This window comes from Heterodontus francisci, chromosome 16 (assembly GCF_036365525.1).
Source record: "Heterodontus francisci isolate sHetFra1 chromosome 16, sHetFra1.hap1, whole genome shotgun sequence".
NCBI classification, from domain to species: Eukaryota; Metazoa; Chordata; class Chondrichthyes; order Heterodontiformes; family Heterodontidae; genus Heterodontus; species Heterodontus francisci.
This window is the reverse complement of record NC_090386.1, coordinates 20,550,344-20,567,530: the sequence shown is the minus strand read 5'-3', so window position 1 is coordinate 20,567,530 and position 17,187 is coordinate 20,550,344. Positions and strand designations below refer to the sequence as shown.

General features: G+C 44.9%; 1 protein-coding gene across 3 annotated transcripts in view; it reads right to left on the bottom strand.

Annotated features, from left to right (window-relative positions):
* The window catches only part of pltp (phospholipid transfer protein), a 698,920-nt gene that overhangs the window by 447,371 nt on the left and 234,362 nt on the right, over positions 1 to 17,187 (bottom strand). For all 3 annotated transcript variants that reach the window (XM_068048032.1, XM_068048031.1, XM_068048033.1), the window contains exons 3-6: positions 9,078 to 9,177; positions 8,862 to 8,990; positions 7,934 to 8,089; positions 2,023 to 2,086 (exon numbers count right to left, since the gene is read on the bottom strand). In XM_068048032.1, the coding sequence (XP_067904133.1) occupies positions 2,023 to 2,086; positions 7,934 to 8,089; positions 8,862 to 8,990; positions 9,078 to 9,177 (449 nt within the window). The remainder of the gene's footprint in view (positions 1 to 2,022; positions 2,087 to 7,933; positions 8,090 to 8,861; positions 8,991 to 9,077; positions 9,178 to 17,187) is intronic.

Genomic DNA, 17,187 nt, shown 5'->3' with positions numbered 1-17,187 from the left:
GCGACTTCAAGAAGAAAGACTAGAACGAGAAGTGCAAATTTTCCAAGACCTCAATTTGTTTCTTGGGACACATAGAGAGCAGTGAAGGTGTAATGGTAGATCCACAGAAGTCAAGGACCATTACAGAATTTCCTCCTCGTACTACAGTTCAGCAGCTCCAAAGATTCCTAGGAATGTTAGCAAAGTTTCTACCTTAGTTAGCACAGACCACTGAACAGTTGAGAGAACGCTTCAAGAAACAACAAGCGTGGTGTTGGCATTCTCACCAAGAACAAGCATTCTGGAGAATTAAAGAGATGCTTATGTCACCGGACATCTTGGCACATTACAACCCTACACTACCTACGACAATAGCAGCAGACGCCTCCTCAACTGGTTTAGGGGCCGTTCTTTTACAAGAGAAACCTGATGGTTCCCGTAGACCATATTCTACGCATCTAGAGCTTTGTCAGACACAGAGACACAGTGTGCAGCAATAGAAAAAGAAACGCTAGCCATCACATGGGCATGTGAAAAACTTTCTGACTATATCGTTGGATTGAGTGCCAGCAATTGTATGTGATACACATGACTGAAGGAAACATACATAGAAATAGGAGAACTATCATCCCTATTCCCCAAAAGCAACAGCCAATCATTCATTTGGAAGACCCAGATGAAGATGCACAAACCAAAACCAAACAGAATACTACAATCTGTAGTAAAGATCAACCAATTCAGCGATCCAGACTTACAAGGAAGATTACTGATCGTCCCAATCAATTGACAACCAGATTGGGGAGAGTTGCCAAACCTCCTAACTGACTAAATCTGTGGGGGGGAGAGGGTAGTAGATAAGTCAAGTATGTATATATGTTTGAGAAAATGTTGGATAAAGACTTGGTGGGACATGTAATGTAAGGATGTAAAGGGTTAATGCTGAAGACAGTGAGAGGAACCCCTCCCACTGTAAGAGTGATGAGGTCATAGTCATATGAGGTTAGGCTGGGGAGAAGAAGGTATAGCAGCATGAAGAATGCTAGCTTAGGAGGCTTGAAGTGAGTACATAGTATTATGTAAATAATAGAGTTCATAGTTGACCTTATCCTGAGTCTGAGACGTCCTCCAGAATGTCACTGATATGCGACTAAATACAACAACAGCACACAACAGCTATCGCCTGTATCCATGCCCACTGTCCAAGTCTGAACCAGGCTGTTCCCGACCTGGGTTCATATTTGAAATTGAGCTGAGTTTCCAATCCCATATTCTCTCCATCACCAAGACCGCATACTTCCATCTCTGTAACATCGTCCAACACTACTCCTGCCTCAGCTCATCTGCTGCTGAGACCCTCATTGAGGCCTTTTTTTAAATTTCAGACTTGACGGTTCTGAAGCTTTCCTGGCCGGCCTCCCATCTTCCACTCTCCATAAATGTGAGCTCATCAAAAACCCTGCTGCTCTTGTCCTTATTCGTACCAAGTCCCATCCTCCTATCATCCAAGTCCCATTCCCCTATCACCCATGTACTCACTGACTTACATTGGCTCCTGGTCAAGCAACACCTCAATTTTAAAATTCTCATCCTTGTTTTCAAATCCCTCTGTGGTCTCACCCCTCCCTATCTCTGTAATCTCCTCCAGTCCAATACCATCCAAGATATCTGCTCTCTTCTAATTCTGGCTTCTTGAGTATCCCTGATTTTAATTACTCCACCATTGGTGGTGGACCCTTCAGTTGCCTAGGCTCTAAGCTCTGGAATACCCTTTGTACACCTCTCTGCCTTCCAACCTCGCTTTCCTCCTTTAAGATGCTCCTTAAAACCTACCTCTTTGACCGAGCTTTTGGTCATCTGATCTAATATCTGCTTATGTGGCACAATGTCATATTTTGTTTTATAATGCTGCTGTGCAGCACCTTGTGGTATTTTATGACATTAAAGGTGCTGTATAATATAAGTTGCTGTTGTCCTCTAGCCATTTTGATGTTTATTTCCGTCTGACTTCAGGGGAATAGATGACATGCAGAAGCTGATAATTACCTGCTGGTTTATGAGGAATTGCAAACTTGCTGTTAGCAAACTTGAGAATATTTCGTAAAAGCCCCTGTTAAAAAAAAGACAGTCATATGGAGCATAGAACATAGCAAATTACTCTGTGAAATTGAGATCACACACTTTTCAGAGAAACTCCGCTGAATAGCCAGGAGTCTTGGCATGAACCAGGAACAAGATCGTATTTGGGACTGAAATCAGGCCCTGGGCTAAACCTTTTCTTGTCCAAAATAACCATCAGTGCTAAGCTGCCTGAAAAAAGATGTTCCCCACATTGTTTGCACTAAATTTCATCTGCCATTCATCTTCCCACAATTTTATTGTGCAAAGCTCATTTTATACTTTCTGGGGTGGTTCAAGAGATGTAAACTCTCACTCCTATTTTGTTTTTTTCTGTGAATTTGACCAGTTTGAATTCAGGATGGTCTCACTTTCTATCTCCCCCGATACCACTTGCAATGGCTTCTCTTCTTACTCCTGCATGGTTCCCTCTGGTGTTCCCCAAGGATCTATTCTTGCCCTCCCTTCTATTTCCCATATACATGCTGCCCCTCGGTGACATCATCTGAAAGCACAGCATCAGTTTTTACATGTACGCTGATGATACCCAGCTCTCCCTCACCACCACTTCTCTCCACTGTTCCACTGTTTCTAAATTATCGAACTGCTTATCTGACATCCACTGCTGGATGAGCAGAAATGTCATCCATTTAAACGTTGGGAAGACTGAAGGCATCATTGTCAGTCCCTGCTCCAAACTCCATTCACTAGCTACCAACTCCATCCTTCTCCCTGACAACAGTCTGAGATTAAACCAGACTGTTCACAACCTTGGTGTCATTTTTTATGTATCCTTTCAGGGGATGTGGGTGTCACTGGCTAGGCCAGCATTTATTGCTCATCCCTAATTGCCTTTGACAACTGGCTTGCTAGGCAAATTCAGAGGGCAGTTAAGAGTCAACCACATTGCTGTGGGTCTGGAGTCACATGTAGGCCAGACTGGGTAAGGATGGCAGATTTACTTCCTTAAAGAACATTAGTGAACCAGATGAGTTTTTACAACAATCGATGACAGTTTCACGGCATCATTACTGAGACTAGTTTTCAATACCAGATTTTTATTAATTAATTGAATTCAAATTCCACCAGCTGCCATGGTGGGATTTGAAGCCGTGTCCTCACGGCATTAGCCTGGGCCTCTGGATTACTAATTGAGTGACAGTCCATGGGAGGTAGGTACACCCACAGTGCTGTTAGGAAGGGAGTTCCAGGATTTTGACCCAGCGATGCTGAAGGAACGGCGATATCGTTCCAAGTCAGGATGGTGTGTGGCTCGGAGAGGAACTTGTTCCCATGTGCCTACTGCCCTTGTCCTTCTCGGTGGTAGAGGTCGTGGGTGTGAAAGGTGCTGTTGAAGGAGCCTTGGTGAGTTGTTGCAGTGCATCTTGTAGACGGTACACACTGCTGCCACTGTTGGTGGTGGAGGGAATGAATGTTGAAGGTGGTGAATGGGGTGTCAGTCAAGCAGGCTGCTTTGTCCTGGATGGTGTCAAGTTTCTTGAATGTTATTGGAGCTGCACCTATCCAGGCAAGTGGAGAGTATTCCATCACACTCCTGACTTGTGCCTTGTTGATGGTGGACAGGCTTTGGGGCGTCAGGTAGTGTTAGTCACTGCAGAATACCCAGCCTCTGACCTGCTCTTGTAGCCACAGTATTTATATGGCTGGTCCAGTTCAGTTTCTGGTCAATGGCAACCCCCAGGATGTTGATAGTGGGGGATTCAGCGATGGTAATGCCGTTGAACATCAAGGGAGATGGTCAGATTCTCTCTTGTTGGAGATGATCATTGCCTGGTACTTGTGTGGTGTGAATGTTTCTTGCCACTTATGAGCCAAGCCTGGATATTGTCCAGGTCTTGCTACATCTGGACACGACTGCTTCAGTATCTGAGGAATCACGAATGGTGCTGAACATTGCGCAATCTTCAGCGAACATCCCCACTTCTGACCTTATGATGGAGGGAAGGCCATTGATGAATCAGTTGAAGATGGTTGGGCCTAGGACACTACCCTGAGGAACTCCTGCAGTGATGCACTGGAACTGAGATGATTGTCCTCCAACAACCACAACCATCTTCCTTTGTGCTAGGTATGACTCCAACCAGCAGAGGGTTTGCCCCCTGATTCCTATTGACTCCAGTTTTGCTGGGGCTCCTTGATGCTATACTCAGTCAAATGCTGCCTTGATGTCAAGGGCAGTCACTCTCACCTCACCTCTTGAGTTCATCTCTTTTGTCCATGTTTGAACCAAGGCTGTAATGAGGTCAGGAGCTGAGTAGCCCTGGTGGAACCCAAACTGAGCGTCACTGAGCAGGTTATTGCTGAGCAAGTGCCGTTTTATAGCACTGTCGATGAACCCTTCCATCACTTTGCTGATGATTGAGACTGATGAGGCGGTAATTGGCCAGGTTGGATTTCGGGATCCTGCTTTTTGTGTATAAGACATACTTGGGCAATGTTTCACATTGTCAGATAGATGCCAGTGTTGCAGCTGTACTGGAACAGCTTGGCTAGGGGCGCGACAAGTTCTGGAGCACAAGTCCTCAGTACTACTGCCAGAATGTTGTCAGGGTCCATCGTCTTTGCAGTATCCAGTGCCTTCAGCTGTTTCTTGATATCACATGGAGTGAATCGAATTGGCTGAACACTGGCATCTGTGATGCTGGGGACCTCAGGAGGAGGCTGAGATGGATCATCCACTCAGCACATCTGGCTGAAGATGGTTGCAATTGCTTCAGCCTTCTTGCACTGATGTGCTGGGCTCCCCCATCAGTGAGGATGGGGATATTTGTGGAGCCTCCTCAACCTGTCAGTTGTTTAATTATCCACCACCATCCATGACTGGATGTGGCAGGACTGCAGAGCTTAGATCTGACTTGTTGGTTGTGGGATCACTTAGCTCTGTCTATCGCATGCTGCTTCTGCTGTTTGGTATGCATGTAGTCCTGTGTTGTAGCTTCACCAGGTTGACACCTCATTTTTCAGTATGCCCTGGTGCTGCTCCTGGCATGCACTCCTGCACTCTTCATTGAACAAGGGTTGGCCCCCCAGCTTGATGGCACTGCTAGAGTGAGGGGTATGTCAGGCCATGAGGTTACAGTTTGTGGTTGAGTACAATTCTGCTGCTGATGGCCCACAGCGCCTCATGGATTCCCAGTTTTGAGTTGCTTGATCTGTTCAAAATCTATCTCATTTAGCATGGTGCTAGTGCCACACAACACAATGGAGGGTACCCTCAGTGTGAAGATGGACATCATCTCCACAGGGACTGTGAGGTGATCACTCCTAGCAATACTGTCATGGACAGATGCATCTACGACAGGCAGATTGGCGAGGACAAGGTCAAGTATGTTTTTCCCTCGTGTTGGTTCCCTCACCACCTGCCGCAGACCCAGTCTAGCAGCTATGACTTTTAGGACTCGGCCAGCAGTGGTGCTACCAAGCCACTTTTGGTGTTGAACATTGAAGTCCCCCATCCAGAGTACAGTCTGCACCCTTGTCACCCTCAGTGCTTCTTCCAAGTGCTGTTCAACATGGAGGAATACTGATTCATCAGCTGAGGGAGGGCGGTAGGTGGTAATCAGCAGGAGGTTTCCTTGCCCATGTTTGACCTGATGCCATGAGACTTCATGAGGTCTGGAGTCAATGTTGAGGACTCCCAGGGCAACTCCCTCCCAACTGTATACCACTGTGCCACCACCACTGTTGAGTCTGTCCTGCCGGTGGGACAGGACATACCCAGGAATGGCGATTGCAGTGTCTGGGACATCGTCTGTCAGGTATGATTCCATGAGTATGATTATGTCAGGCTGTTGCTCAACTAGTCTGTGGGACAGCTCTCCCAACTTTGGCACAAATCCCCAGATGATTTGACCCTGAAATAAGCTTCCGACTACATATTGGCACCATCACTAAGACCGCCTATTTCCACCTCTGTAACATCGCACAACTTCGCCCCATCTCAGCCTATCTGCTGCTGAAACCCGCATACATGCCTTCGTTATCGCTAGACTTGACTATTCCAATACAGTCCGGGTTGGTCTCCCACATTCTACTCTCCGTAAACTTGAGGTCATCCAAAACTCTGTTGCCTGTGTCTTAACTCGCACCAAGTCTCATTGCTCTATCACCCCTGTGCTCACTGACCTACAGTGGCTCACTGTCAAACAATGTCTTGATTTTAAAATTCTCATCCTTGTTTTCAAATCTCTCCATGGCCTTGGCCCTCCCTATCTCTATAATCTCCTCCAGCCCCACAAACCTCTGAGATATCTGCGCTCCTCTAATTCTGACCTCTTGTGCATCCCTGATTTTAATTGCTCCACCATTGGCAACTGTGCCTTCAGTTGCCAAGGTCCCAATCATTGGAATTCCCTCCCTATGCCTCTCTGCCTCTTCACCTCACTTTCCTCGTTTAAGTCATTCCCTAAAACCTACCTCTTTGACCAAGCTTTTGGTCATCTGTCCTTACATCTCCTGTCTTGGTGTCACATTTTGCTTTATAATGCTCCTGTGAAGTGCTTTGGGACATTTTACTAAGTTAAATGTGCTATATAAATATAAGTTGTTGTTGGTTGATGTGACTGTTCCTCACTTTCTACATTTCCTCCTGGTTGGTGTGGGTGTGTCTCACTTTCTACATTCCCCCTGGTTGGTGTGAGTGTGTCTCACTTTCTACATTCTGCCAGTTGGTGTGGGTGTGTCTTGCTTTCTACATTCCCCCTGGTTGGTGCGGATGTGTCTCACTTTCTACATTCCCCCTGGTTGGTGTGGGTGTGTCTCACTTTCTACATTCCCCATGGCTGGTGTGGGTGTGTCTCACTTTCTACATTCCCCCGGTTGGTGTGGGTGTGTCTCACTTTCTACATTCCCCCAGTTGGTGTGGGTGTGTCTCACTTTCTACATTCCCCCCGTTGGTGCGGGTGTGTCTCACTTTCTACATTCCCCTGGTTGGTGTGGGTGTGTCTCACTTTCTACATTCCCCCTGGTTGGTGTGGGTGTGTCTCACTTTCTACATTCCCCCGGTTGGTGTGGGTGTGTCTCACTTTCTACATTCCCCCAGTTGGTGTGGGTGTGTCTCACTTTCTACATTCCCCCGGTTGGTGCGGGTGTGTCTCACTTTCTACATTCCCCTGGTTGGTGTGGGTGTGTCTCACTTTCTACATTCCCCCTGTATATGGAGCATAAACGTGAAGATGTAATGATGAATTTATTTTAAAAATCCTCGGTAAAATCACAGTCAGAGCACTATGTGTAGTTTGGACTATTGCACTATACAATTGATATTGCGGCAATAGATTGGGCACAGTACAGATTCATTGGGTCACTGTTTGGTATGAGGAAAAACAACTGCAAAGGGAGACAAAACATTTTTTTTTTGTTGAAACAGAGGAGATTATGAAGTGGTTTGTCAGATGTTTAAAATGATGTAAGAATGGGATAGCATATTTAATGATGAGAGGTCTGGAATGAGGGACAGGACACAATATTAAATTTAAGGGACAGGACACAGAGAGAGAAACATTTTTTTATGCAGAGGGTTGTGAGGCTGTGGAATGTTAGTGGTTAAAGCAGAGACCATATCAACATTTAAGAACAGGTTCGAGAGGTGGTTAAAGGGAAGGGGGATAAGTGGATATAGGAACAGGATAGGTACATGGGCTTGGGAAACTGCTGGTATGATCAGTAAGCACCTACACACACTGGATGGGCTGCGTGCTCTGTTTCCATGTTGTAATTTCAGTGTAATCCTTTATAATGTGACCCTTCTCTCACAGTAAAGGCTGCTATTGTCACCCATGTCTGTGCTCCAGAGCTCACAATAAAGAAAGATATTTACCTGAAGCTTCCAGTAAACTTTGCATGCATTCTTGTGATTGATGCTGTGCAGGACAGTTTGCTTATCTTCAGCTGTCCAGATTGGCTCTTAGACAGATCTAACACAGTCCAGATGTTGGCTCCTTCAGCCGAGGCATTAATCTGACCAACATCCTGACTGAAAAAGACAAAGACAACATGTCTTAGTGACGGAGGATCGAGCAGCAACCCCTGGTCACACACATCTGCACGACATCTGGTCACCCCCTCCTGACACCTGGTACATCCCGACCCCTGGTGACCTCCCTAACCCCTGGTAATCCATACCTCCCAGCCCCTGACCCCTGGTGACCCTCTAACCCCTGATCACCCTCAATGACCCCAGCTCACCTCCCGATCCCTGCTCAATCCCTGAATGCTGGTCAACCCCCAACGAGCTTCACTGATCACTCAGATTGTAATCCTCAATATTATACATTAGGAGTCACAGCACCTGGAATTCAAATCACTTGCACACATAAAAATCCCACAAACAGCAACATGGCTAAACAGATAATCTGTTTTAGTGACATTGGTTGAGGGATAGATATTGTCTGGGACACTGAGTAAATTCCCTTTCTCTATTTCAAAATAGTGCTGTGGCATCTTTACTTCCACCTAATTGTAGACAGGGCTTTGGTTTAACATCTCATCTGAAAGACGGGATGTCCAACAATGCAGCACTCCATCAGTATTGTACAGGAATGTCAAACTGAATCATGTGCTCACAGTGACAGAGACTGTTGTAAAGTGAAGTTCAAATATCTCCCTGGTGATTAAATTGACCAAAGTGTCAACCTTCACCTCCCAGTGATTTCAGTTAACGGCAAGAGCCAAAACATCTTCAGTGACACAAGAATATGTGGTTCAAGTGGTCTGAGATACAGAGGAGGACACAGTGAGAGACTCACAACAGCCAGTATAGCATGTTTCTCTGGAAGGTGACGCTGATCGATGCGTTCATCACTTCGAATTGTAGCCCAGCTTCAGGAAAGAAGGTGAGGGAAGCAGTAGAGAGGTCCAGGTCAGTGATTTTCACCCTGTGAGATATCAACATATTGAGCTCAGTGATACTGACACCAGTAAACAGAGATCAGAAAGACAGCAAAGTCCAGTCAGACTCTTACCCATTGATGGAATAGTGGAACGGCCCTTCCTTCCCGGATAAATCTGCTATTGAGATATTTTCTAGCTCTTCAGCAACAAACTTCAGTGCTTCCGTCCGAACTTTAAAGAACAGAAAAATATTCAGAACAGATCTCACTTATGCTCACATAGTTACAGCAGTGTATCTGCCCAACTTACTCTATTCATATTTATAAAATTGACCTTATTTAGGAATGAAAGGACATATGAACATACAAACATATAAACTAGAAGCAGGAGTAGGCCATTCGGCCCCTTGAGCCTGCTCCGCCATTCTATAAGATCATGGCTGATCTGTTTGTGGACTGAAAGGAGGACTACCCCAGCCCATTATAACCCTCCTGTGTGTATATGGATGTACATCCATATTAGGTGTATAGGGGCTGTGGTTTTTTTTAATTCATTCACTGGATGTGAGCATCACTGGCGAGACCAGCATTTGTTGCCCATCTCTAATTGCCCTTGAGAAGGTGGTGGAGAGCCACTTTGAAGCACCGCAGCACAGATGATGTAGGTATACCCACAGTGCTGTTAGAGAGGGAGTTCCACATCTGTGTGTGTCTGAGTCAGAGTGTGCAGAGCCAGTGGGTGGAATCTTATGACTGCCACGGTGTTCCTGATGGCAGGACCAGAAGTTGTTGTAACTTCCACTACCGCCGCAAATCCTGTTTTCCACGTGATTTTGTATGTAAATTAGCCATGTGGCGACAGGCACAGCGAACACATGGGATCATGCGGCAGGGGAGACCTTTCATTGGTGGAATCTCCAGTCAATGCCCCAAGCACCATGATCGCTACAGACATCAAACATTCTGTGCTTGCAGCCTTAAAAATCAGCAGCCTTCCTTTCATGTAAGTACCTTCAGACTAACTTAAATTGTAGCTTTTACTTAAATCAAAATGTTTTTGCCTCCCTTATTTTGTGAAAGTTACCACTAACTTCATATCATTTATTTTCCCTACAGCCAAAGTGAATGACATGGCAGCCAGCAGGCAGTGTCCTGCCCACGGTTCAGTGATGCCTCCCTGCAGGTTCTCCTCCAGACCGTCAGGGAAAGGCAGGAGCTCCTCTTCCCTGCAGATGAAGCCAGAAGACCCTCCCGCCTCACCAAGGCAGCCTGGATGGAGGTAGCGGAGGAAGTTGTTGGGTTTAGTTGTATTTGTATTAGTAGCATTGTAGGGCATTCTCGAGAAAGTCTCAGACTCCAGCAAAGGTTAACTAATAACTCTATTATTTACAGTTACTATATACACTCTCTGCAAGTCACCTAAACTAGCTGCCTTTGTGCTGCTATACCTTCTTCTTCACAAGCCTATTTCATGTGACTGTTACATCATTGCTTGTACTGTGCGAGGGGTGCTTCTCACTGTTTTCAGTATTAACCCTTTACATCCTTATACTACATCTCCCCCCAAGTCTTTACCCAACATTTATGACTTCTCTACTACTCTCTCTTTCCCCAAGTCTCCGATTTTACAGATTCAGTCTCATCAGAGATTTGACAAGTCTCCCCGATCTGGCTGTAATCTGTCTGGGACGATCAGTAGTCTTCATAGGCAGTCTGGGTTGCTGACTTGGTTTTGTCGTTTCTACGGGTTGTAGTGTTCCATTCGGTTTAGGTTAGTTCCTCTTCATCTGGATTACTGGCTGTAGCTTTTGTGGAATGCGAATGATATTACTCTGATCCCTTCATATGTTCCCTTCATTTATAACATACAATTGTTGATAGTCCTCATGTTTATGGATTATTGTACCTTCTCGTTCCAGGTCACGTATCCAAACTTTTTGACCATTGCTTAATTTGGGTTAAGTTTCTCACTCGAAATCTCCTATTGTAATTCTGGATTTGTTTCCTTCTGTTGGAGTTTTCTCTTTCTTTAAATTTCTCGTAGTCTTGAGTCCTCAATCCAGGCATTAATTGTTGAGGCAATACTGGAAGCTGTGTTCTTAACTTCCTTCCCATGAGTAATTCTGCTGGTGATAATTCACACAGTCGTGGTGTTGAACAATAAACTAGGAGCGAGATGGGAAGATCTTCATTTCTCTTGAGTAAAGATCTTATGGTTCTCGTTCTGCCTCTTCATTGGACTGTGGATACCTCAGTGAGCTTGTAAGATGCTGAAAGTCCGTCCTTACGGCTAACCGGTCTGCTCGGGGCTGGAGAGGAACTTACAGTGGGAGGGGGAGGTTCCAGTCGTCGTGGTCCATGTGGGTATCAACGACATAGGCAGGACAAGGAAAGAGGTTCTGCATAGTCAGTATGAGGAACTAGGCACCAAATTAAGAAGCAGAACCTCAAAGGTAATAATTTCTGGATTATTACCTGAGCCACGTGCAAATTGGCAGAGGGCAAATAAGATTAGAGAAATGAATGTGTGGCTCAAAGACTGTTGTGGTAGAAGTGGGTTGTGGTTCGTGGGGCACTGGCACCAATACTGGGGAAAGTGGGGGTTGTACCGTTGGGACAGTCTACATCTGAAACGTGCCGGGAGTGTGTTCCAGTCAACCGCATAACTAGGGAAATAGAGAGGGTTTTAAGCTAAATAGAGGGGGCAAGAGATCAAATTTGGGAAGATGTGGTAAATCAAAGAGTAAAGAAAAGGCAACAGAGAAAGGTATTAATATGGGAAATGATAAACAGACCATGACAGGAAGGGACAGAGAGTACCACATCTAAGAGTAAATCAGCAGATAAGCCTAGAGAGGTTACAAAACTAATAAAAGGACAAAACTAAAGGCTCTGCATCTGAATGTACATAGCATTCAAAACAAAACAGATGAACTGACAGCGCAAATAGAAATAAATACGATCTGATAGCCATTACAGAGACATAGCTGCAGGATAACATAGATTGGGACCTGAATATTGAAGGGTACATGGCATTTAGGAAGGACAGGAAGCTAGGAGGCAACATACCATCCTGGAGTCTCTTTCACGTCCACAGAAGCGCCTATCTGTGCCCCTGACTATAGAGTCCCCTATAACTATTGCTCTTCTGCGCTTTGTTCCTCCCTGCTGAAACAAAAGTGCCAGCCGTGGTGCCACTGCTCTGGCTGCTGCTGTTTTCCCCTGATAGGCCATCCCCCCCAACAGTATCAAAACAGTATACTTGTTAGAGAGGGGGATAGCCACAGGGGATTCTTGCACTGACTGCCCCTTCTAGCAGTCACCCATCTATTTGCCTGCACCTTGGGTGTAACCACTTCTCTAAAACTCCTGTCTATGATGCTCTCTGCCACCTGCATGCTCCTAAGTGCATTCAATTGCTGCTCCAACCGATCCATGTGGTCTGTGAGGAGCTGCAACTGGGTACACTTCCTGCAGATGTAGTCGTCCGGAACGCTGGAAGCGTCACGGACCTCCCACATCTCACAGGTGAAGCACTTTACCCCTCGGACTGACATTTCAAGCACTAATTAATAAACTAATTTGAAATAAATAAATACTTATTATATCCTTACTAAATTATGTTACAATTAACTATATGGTCCCTCGTGCTAGATTTCTACTATAAATATTAAATGCTAAATACAGTAATCTCCTCCTTCCGGTTTAGTTACTCTACTTATTAATTAATTAGTTAATTAATGTTTTAATCAATTAGATAGTTGATGTGTTGGATTTAATTTTTCAAAATTTCGTAGATTCGAAAAGGTTCCATTAGATTGGAAAATAGCGAATGTAACTTCTTTATTTGATCAGGTGCCATATCAAAGGTTATTGCAGAAAATGAAATCTCATGTTGTAGGGGTAACATATTGGCATGGATTGGCCAGCTAACAGGAAACAGACAGTAGGCATAAATGGATCATTTTCTGGTTGGCAAGATGTCACAAGTGGTGTGCCGCAGGGATCTGTGCTGGGACCTCAACTTTTTACAATTTATATAAATGACTTGGATGAAAGGACTGAAGGTATGGTTGCTAAATTTACTGATGACACAAAGATAGGTGGGAAAGTAAGTTGTGAAGAGGACATAAGGAGGTTACAAAGGGATATGGATAGGTTAAGTGAGTGGGCAAAGATCTGAAAAATGGAATACAATGAGGGAAAGTGTGAAATTGCCCATTTTGGCAGGAAGAATAAAAAAGAAGCATATTAACTAAATGGTGAGAGATTGCAGAGCTCTGAGATGCAGAGGGATCTGGGTGTCCTAGTGCATGAATCGCAAAAGGTTAATATGCAGCTACAGCAAGTAATCAGGAAAGCTAATAACATTATTGTTTATTGTGAGGGGAATTGAATACAAAAGTAGGGAGGTTATGCTTCAGTTATACAGGGCATTGGTGAGACCACATCTGGAGTACTGTGTACAGTATTGGTCTCCTTATTTAAGGAAGGATGTAAATGCCTTGGAAGCAGTTCAGAGAAGGTTTACCAGACTAATACCTGGAATGGGAAGGTTGGCTTATGAGGAAATGATGGACAGGCTCGGCTTGTATCTGCTGGAGTTTAGAAGAGTAAGAAGAGACTTGATTGAAACATAGAAGCTCCTGAGGCGTCTTGACAGGGTGGATGTGGAAAGGATGTTTCCCCTTGTGGGAGAATCTAGAACTAGGAGTCACTGTTTAAAAATAAAGGGTTGCCCATCTAAGACAGAGATTTGTTTAGTTTAGTTTAGAGATACAGCACTGAAACAGGCCCTTCGGCCCACCGAGTCTGTGCCGACCGTCAACCACCCATTTATACTAATCCTACACTAATTCCATATTCCTACCACATCCCCACCTGTCCCTATATTTCCCTACCACCTACCTATACTAGGGGCAATTTATAATGGCCAATTTACCTAACAACCTGCAAGTCTTTGGCATGTGGGAGGAAACCGGAGCACCCGGAGGAAACCCACGCAGACACAGGGAGAACTTGCAAACTCCACACAGGCAGTACCCGGAATCGAACCCGGGTCCCTGGAGCTGTGAGGCTGCAGTGCTAACCACTGCGCCACTGTGCCGCCCCATGAGGAGAATTTTTTTCTCTCAGAGGCTTGTGAGTGTTTGGAATTCTCTTCCTTAAAAGGTGGTGGAAGCAGAGTCTTTGAATATTTTTAAGGTAGAGTTAGATAAATTCTTGAGAAGCAAGGGGGTGGTAGGTTATCAGGGGTAGGTGGGAATGTGGAGTTGAGATTACAATCAGATCAGCCATGATCGTCTTGAATGGCAGACCAGGCTTGAGGGGCTGAGTGGCCTACTCCTGCTCCAAGTTCGTATGTTCATATGTTCGCAAAACATTCGTTCACAAACTGTGGTCCACTGTCCGATAATATTTCGTCAAGAATCCCATGTGTCGCGAACATGTCCTAAGAATTCTGATAACTACCTCAGTGGTTGCAGAATGTATTTGTTGGACATCTATCCACCTAGTTGATAATGATGATATATCATTTCCCACCAAACAGGAATAAATCCATGCCTAGCCTTTGCCGAGGTCTAGTTGGAAATTGGGTAGTCATGTAGTTCACGCTGTTCTGGCCTCTGTATCACGCATGTCTGACAGTTGTTAATCATGGTCTCGATATCCTTAGATATCCCAGGCCACCATACCGAAGATTATGCCCTTGGTCTGCACTTGGTTTTATCCAAATGGCCTTGGTGTAATTGATCTAAGGTAACAGATCTCATTGAAGTAGGAATAACAATTTAATCGTTGTAAACTAATAAGTTGTCAATTATGGTAAAGTATTTCCAATACTCATCGAATGTCTTCATTGTTCTCCCTTCTGGACCTTCTTGTGGCCACCCATGTGTACAATATCTCAGCGAGTCTGAGATCATCCTGGATAGTACGTACAGGGAGGTGGTCACACTGCAAGTAAAAACTGCTCAGGCAGAAAAGGAATGGGTGACCGCCAGGCAGAGTAGAAGAACTAGGCAGGTCGTGTAGGAGTCCCCTGGGTCCATCTCCCTCTCTAACAGATTTTCCACTTTGTATACTGTTGCGGGAGATAGTTTCTCAGGGAATGCAGCAAGAGTCAAGTCTGTGGCAACAAGGGTGGCTCAGCTGCATAGGTGGGGAGGAAAAGGAATGGAAGAGCTATAGTGATAGGGGATTCTATTGTAAGGGGTACAGATAGGCATTTCAGTGGTCGCAAACATGACTCCAGGATGGTATGTTGCCTCCCTGGTGCTAGGGTCAAGGATGTCACGGAGCGGCTGCAGGACATTCTGAAGGGGGCGTGTGAACAGTCAGAGGTCGTGGTCCACATTGGTACCAATGACATAGGTAGAAAGAGAGATGAGGTCCTGCAACAAGAATTTAGGAAGCTAGGTAGCAGATTAAAAAGCAGGACCTCAAAAGTTGTAATCTCTGGATTACTCCCGGTGCCACATGCTAGTGAGTATAGGAATAGGAGGATAGAGCAGATGATTGCGTGGCTGAGGAGATGGTGCAGGAGGGAGGGCTTTAGTTTCCTGGATCACTGGATCTGTTTCTGGCAAAGGTGGGACCTGTACAAGTTGGACTGGTTGCACCTGAACCGGAACGGGACCAACATCCTTGCTGGGAGGTTTGCTAGTGCTGTTGGGGGGGATTTAATTTGGCAGGGGGATGGGATACAGAGTGGAGGTACAGTAGGGGGTGATGCATAGTCAAATATAGAAGAGAAACTGAGTCAGTCTGAAAGGCAGAGCAAATATAGACCTGTTAAGGCACAAGTGAAAAATGCAAGGCGGGATTGCATCTATTTTAATGCAAGGAGTCTTACTAGTAAGGCAGATGAATTGAGGACATTGATTAGCACATGGGATTATGATATTATTGCTGTCACAGAGACTTGGTTGAGGGAAGGGCAGGACTGACAGCTCAATATTCCAGGGTATAGAATCTTCAGGCGTGACAGGGGAGGGGGTAAAAGAGGAGGTAGCATTGCACTGTTGATCAAGGAGTCAATTACTGCCGTAAGGAGGGTTCTTCAAATGAGGGCAGATGGGTAGAACTTAAAAACAAAAAGGGGGCAATCACTTGGCTGGGTGTGTACTACAGGCCTCCAAACAGCCAGGGAGAGATAGAGGAGCAGATATGTAGGCAAATCTCAGAGAGGTGTAAAAATAATAGAATAATAATAGTAGGGGATTTCAACTTCCCCAATATCAACTGGGATAGTCTTAGTGCAAAAGGCTTAAAGGGGGGCGGAATTCTTAAAAAGCATTCAGGAGAGCTTTTTGAGCCAGTATGTAGAAAGTCCTACAAGAGAAGGGGCAGCACTGGACCTAATCCTAGGGAATGAAGCTGGACAAATGGTAGAAGTGTCAGTGGGGAAGCATTTCGGGGATAGTGACCATAACTCTGTAAGATTTAAGCAAAATACTGCGGATGCTGGAAATCTGAAACAAAAACAAGAAATGCTGGATTCACTCAGCAGGTCTGGCAGCATCTGTGGAAAGAGAAGCAGAGTTAACGTTTTGGGTCAGTGACCCTTCTTCAGAACTAACAAATATTAGAAAAGTCACAGATTATAAACAAGTGAGGTGGGGGTTGGGCAAGAGATAACAAAGGAGAAGGTGCAGATTGGACCAGGCCACATAGCTGACCAAAAGGTCACGGAGCAAAGGCAAACAATATGTTAATGGTGTTTTGAAAGACAAAGCATTAGTACAGATTAGGTGTGAATATACTGAATATAGAACATCAGCAAGTGCAAACCTGAAGAAAAACAACCTGAAAAAAACAGTGGGTAAGCAAACTGAACAAACTAAGATGAAATGAAATAAATGCAAAAAATGTAAAAAGGAATGCAAAAAAAAGGAAGAAAAAATAACTAAAAATGACTAAAAATGAAAGTAAAGCCCCCCACTTTGGATTGGATAAGGAAAAAAAAGGAGGCTTATAGCAGATTCAGAGGGCTGAAAACAGCGGAGGCACTACAGGAGTATAGAAAGTGTAGGGGGGTACTAAAAGGTAATCAGGAGAGCGAAGAGGGGACATGAAAAAACACTGGCGGGCAAGATAAAGGAAAAATCCCAAGGTTTTTTAAAGTATATTAAGGGCAAGCGGATAACCAGGGAAAGAGTAGGGCCTATTATGGACCAAAGTGGCAATCTGTGTGGGGAGCCGGAGGACATAGGTGAGGTTTTAAATGATTACTTTTCAT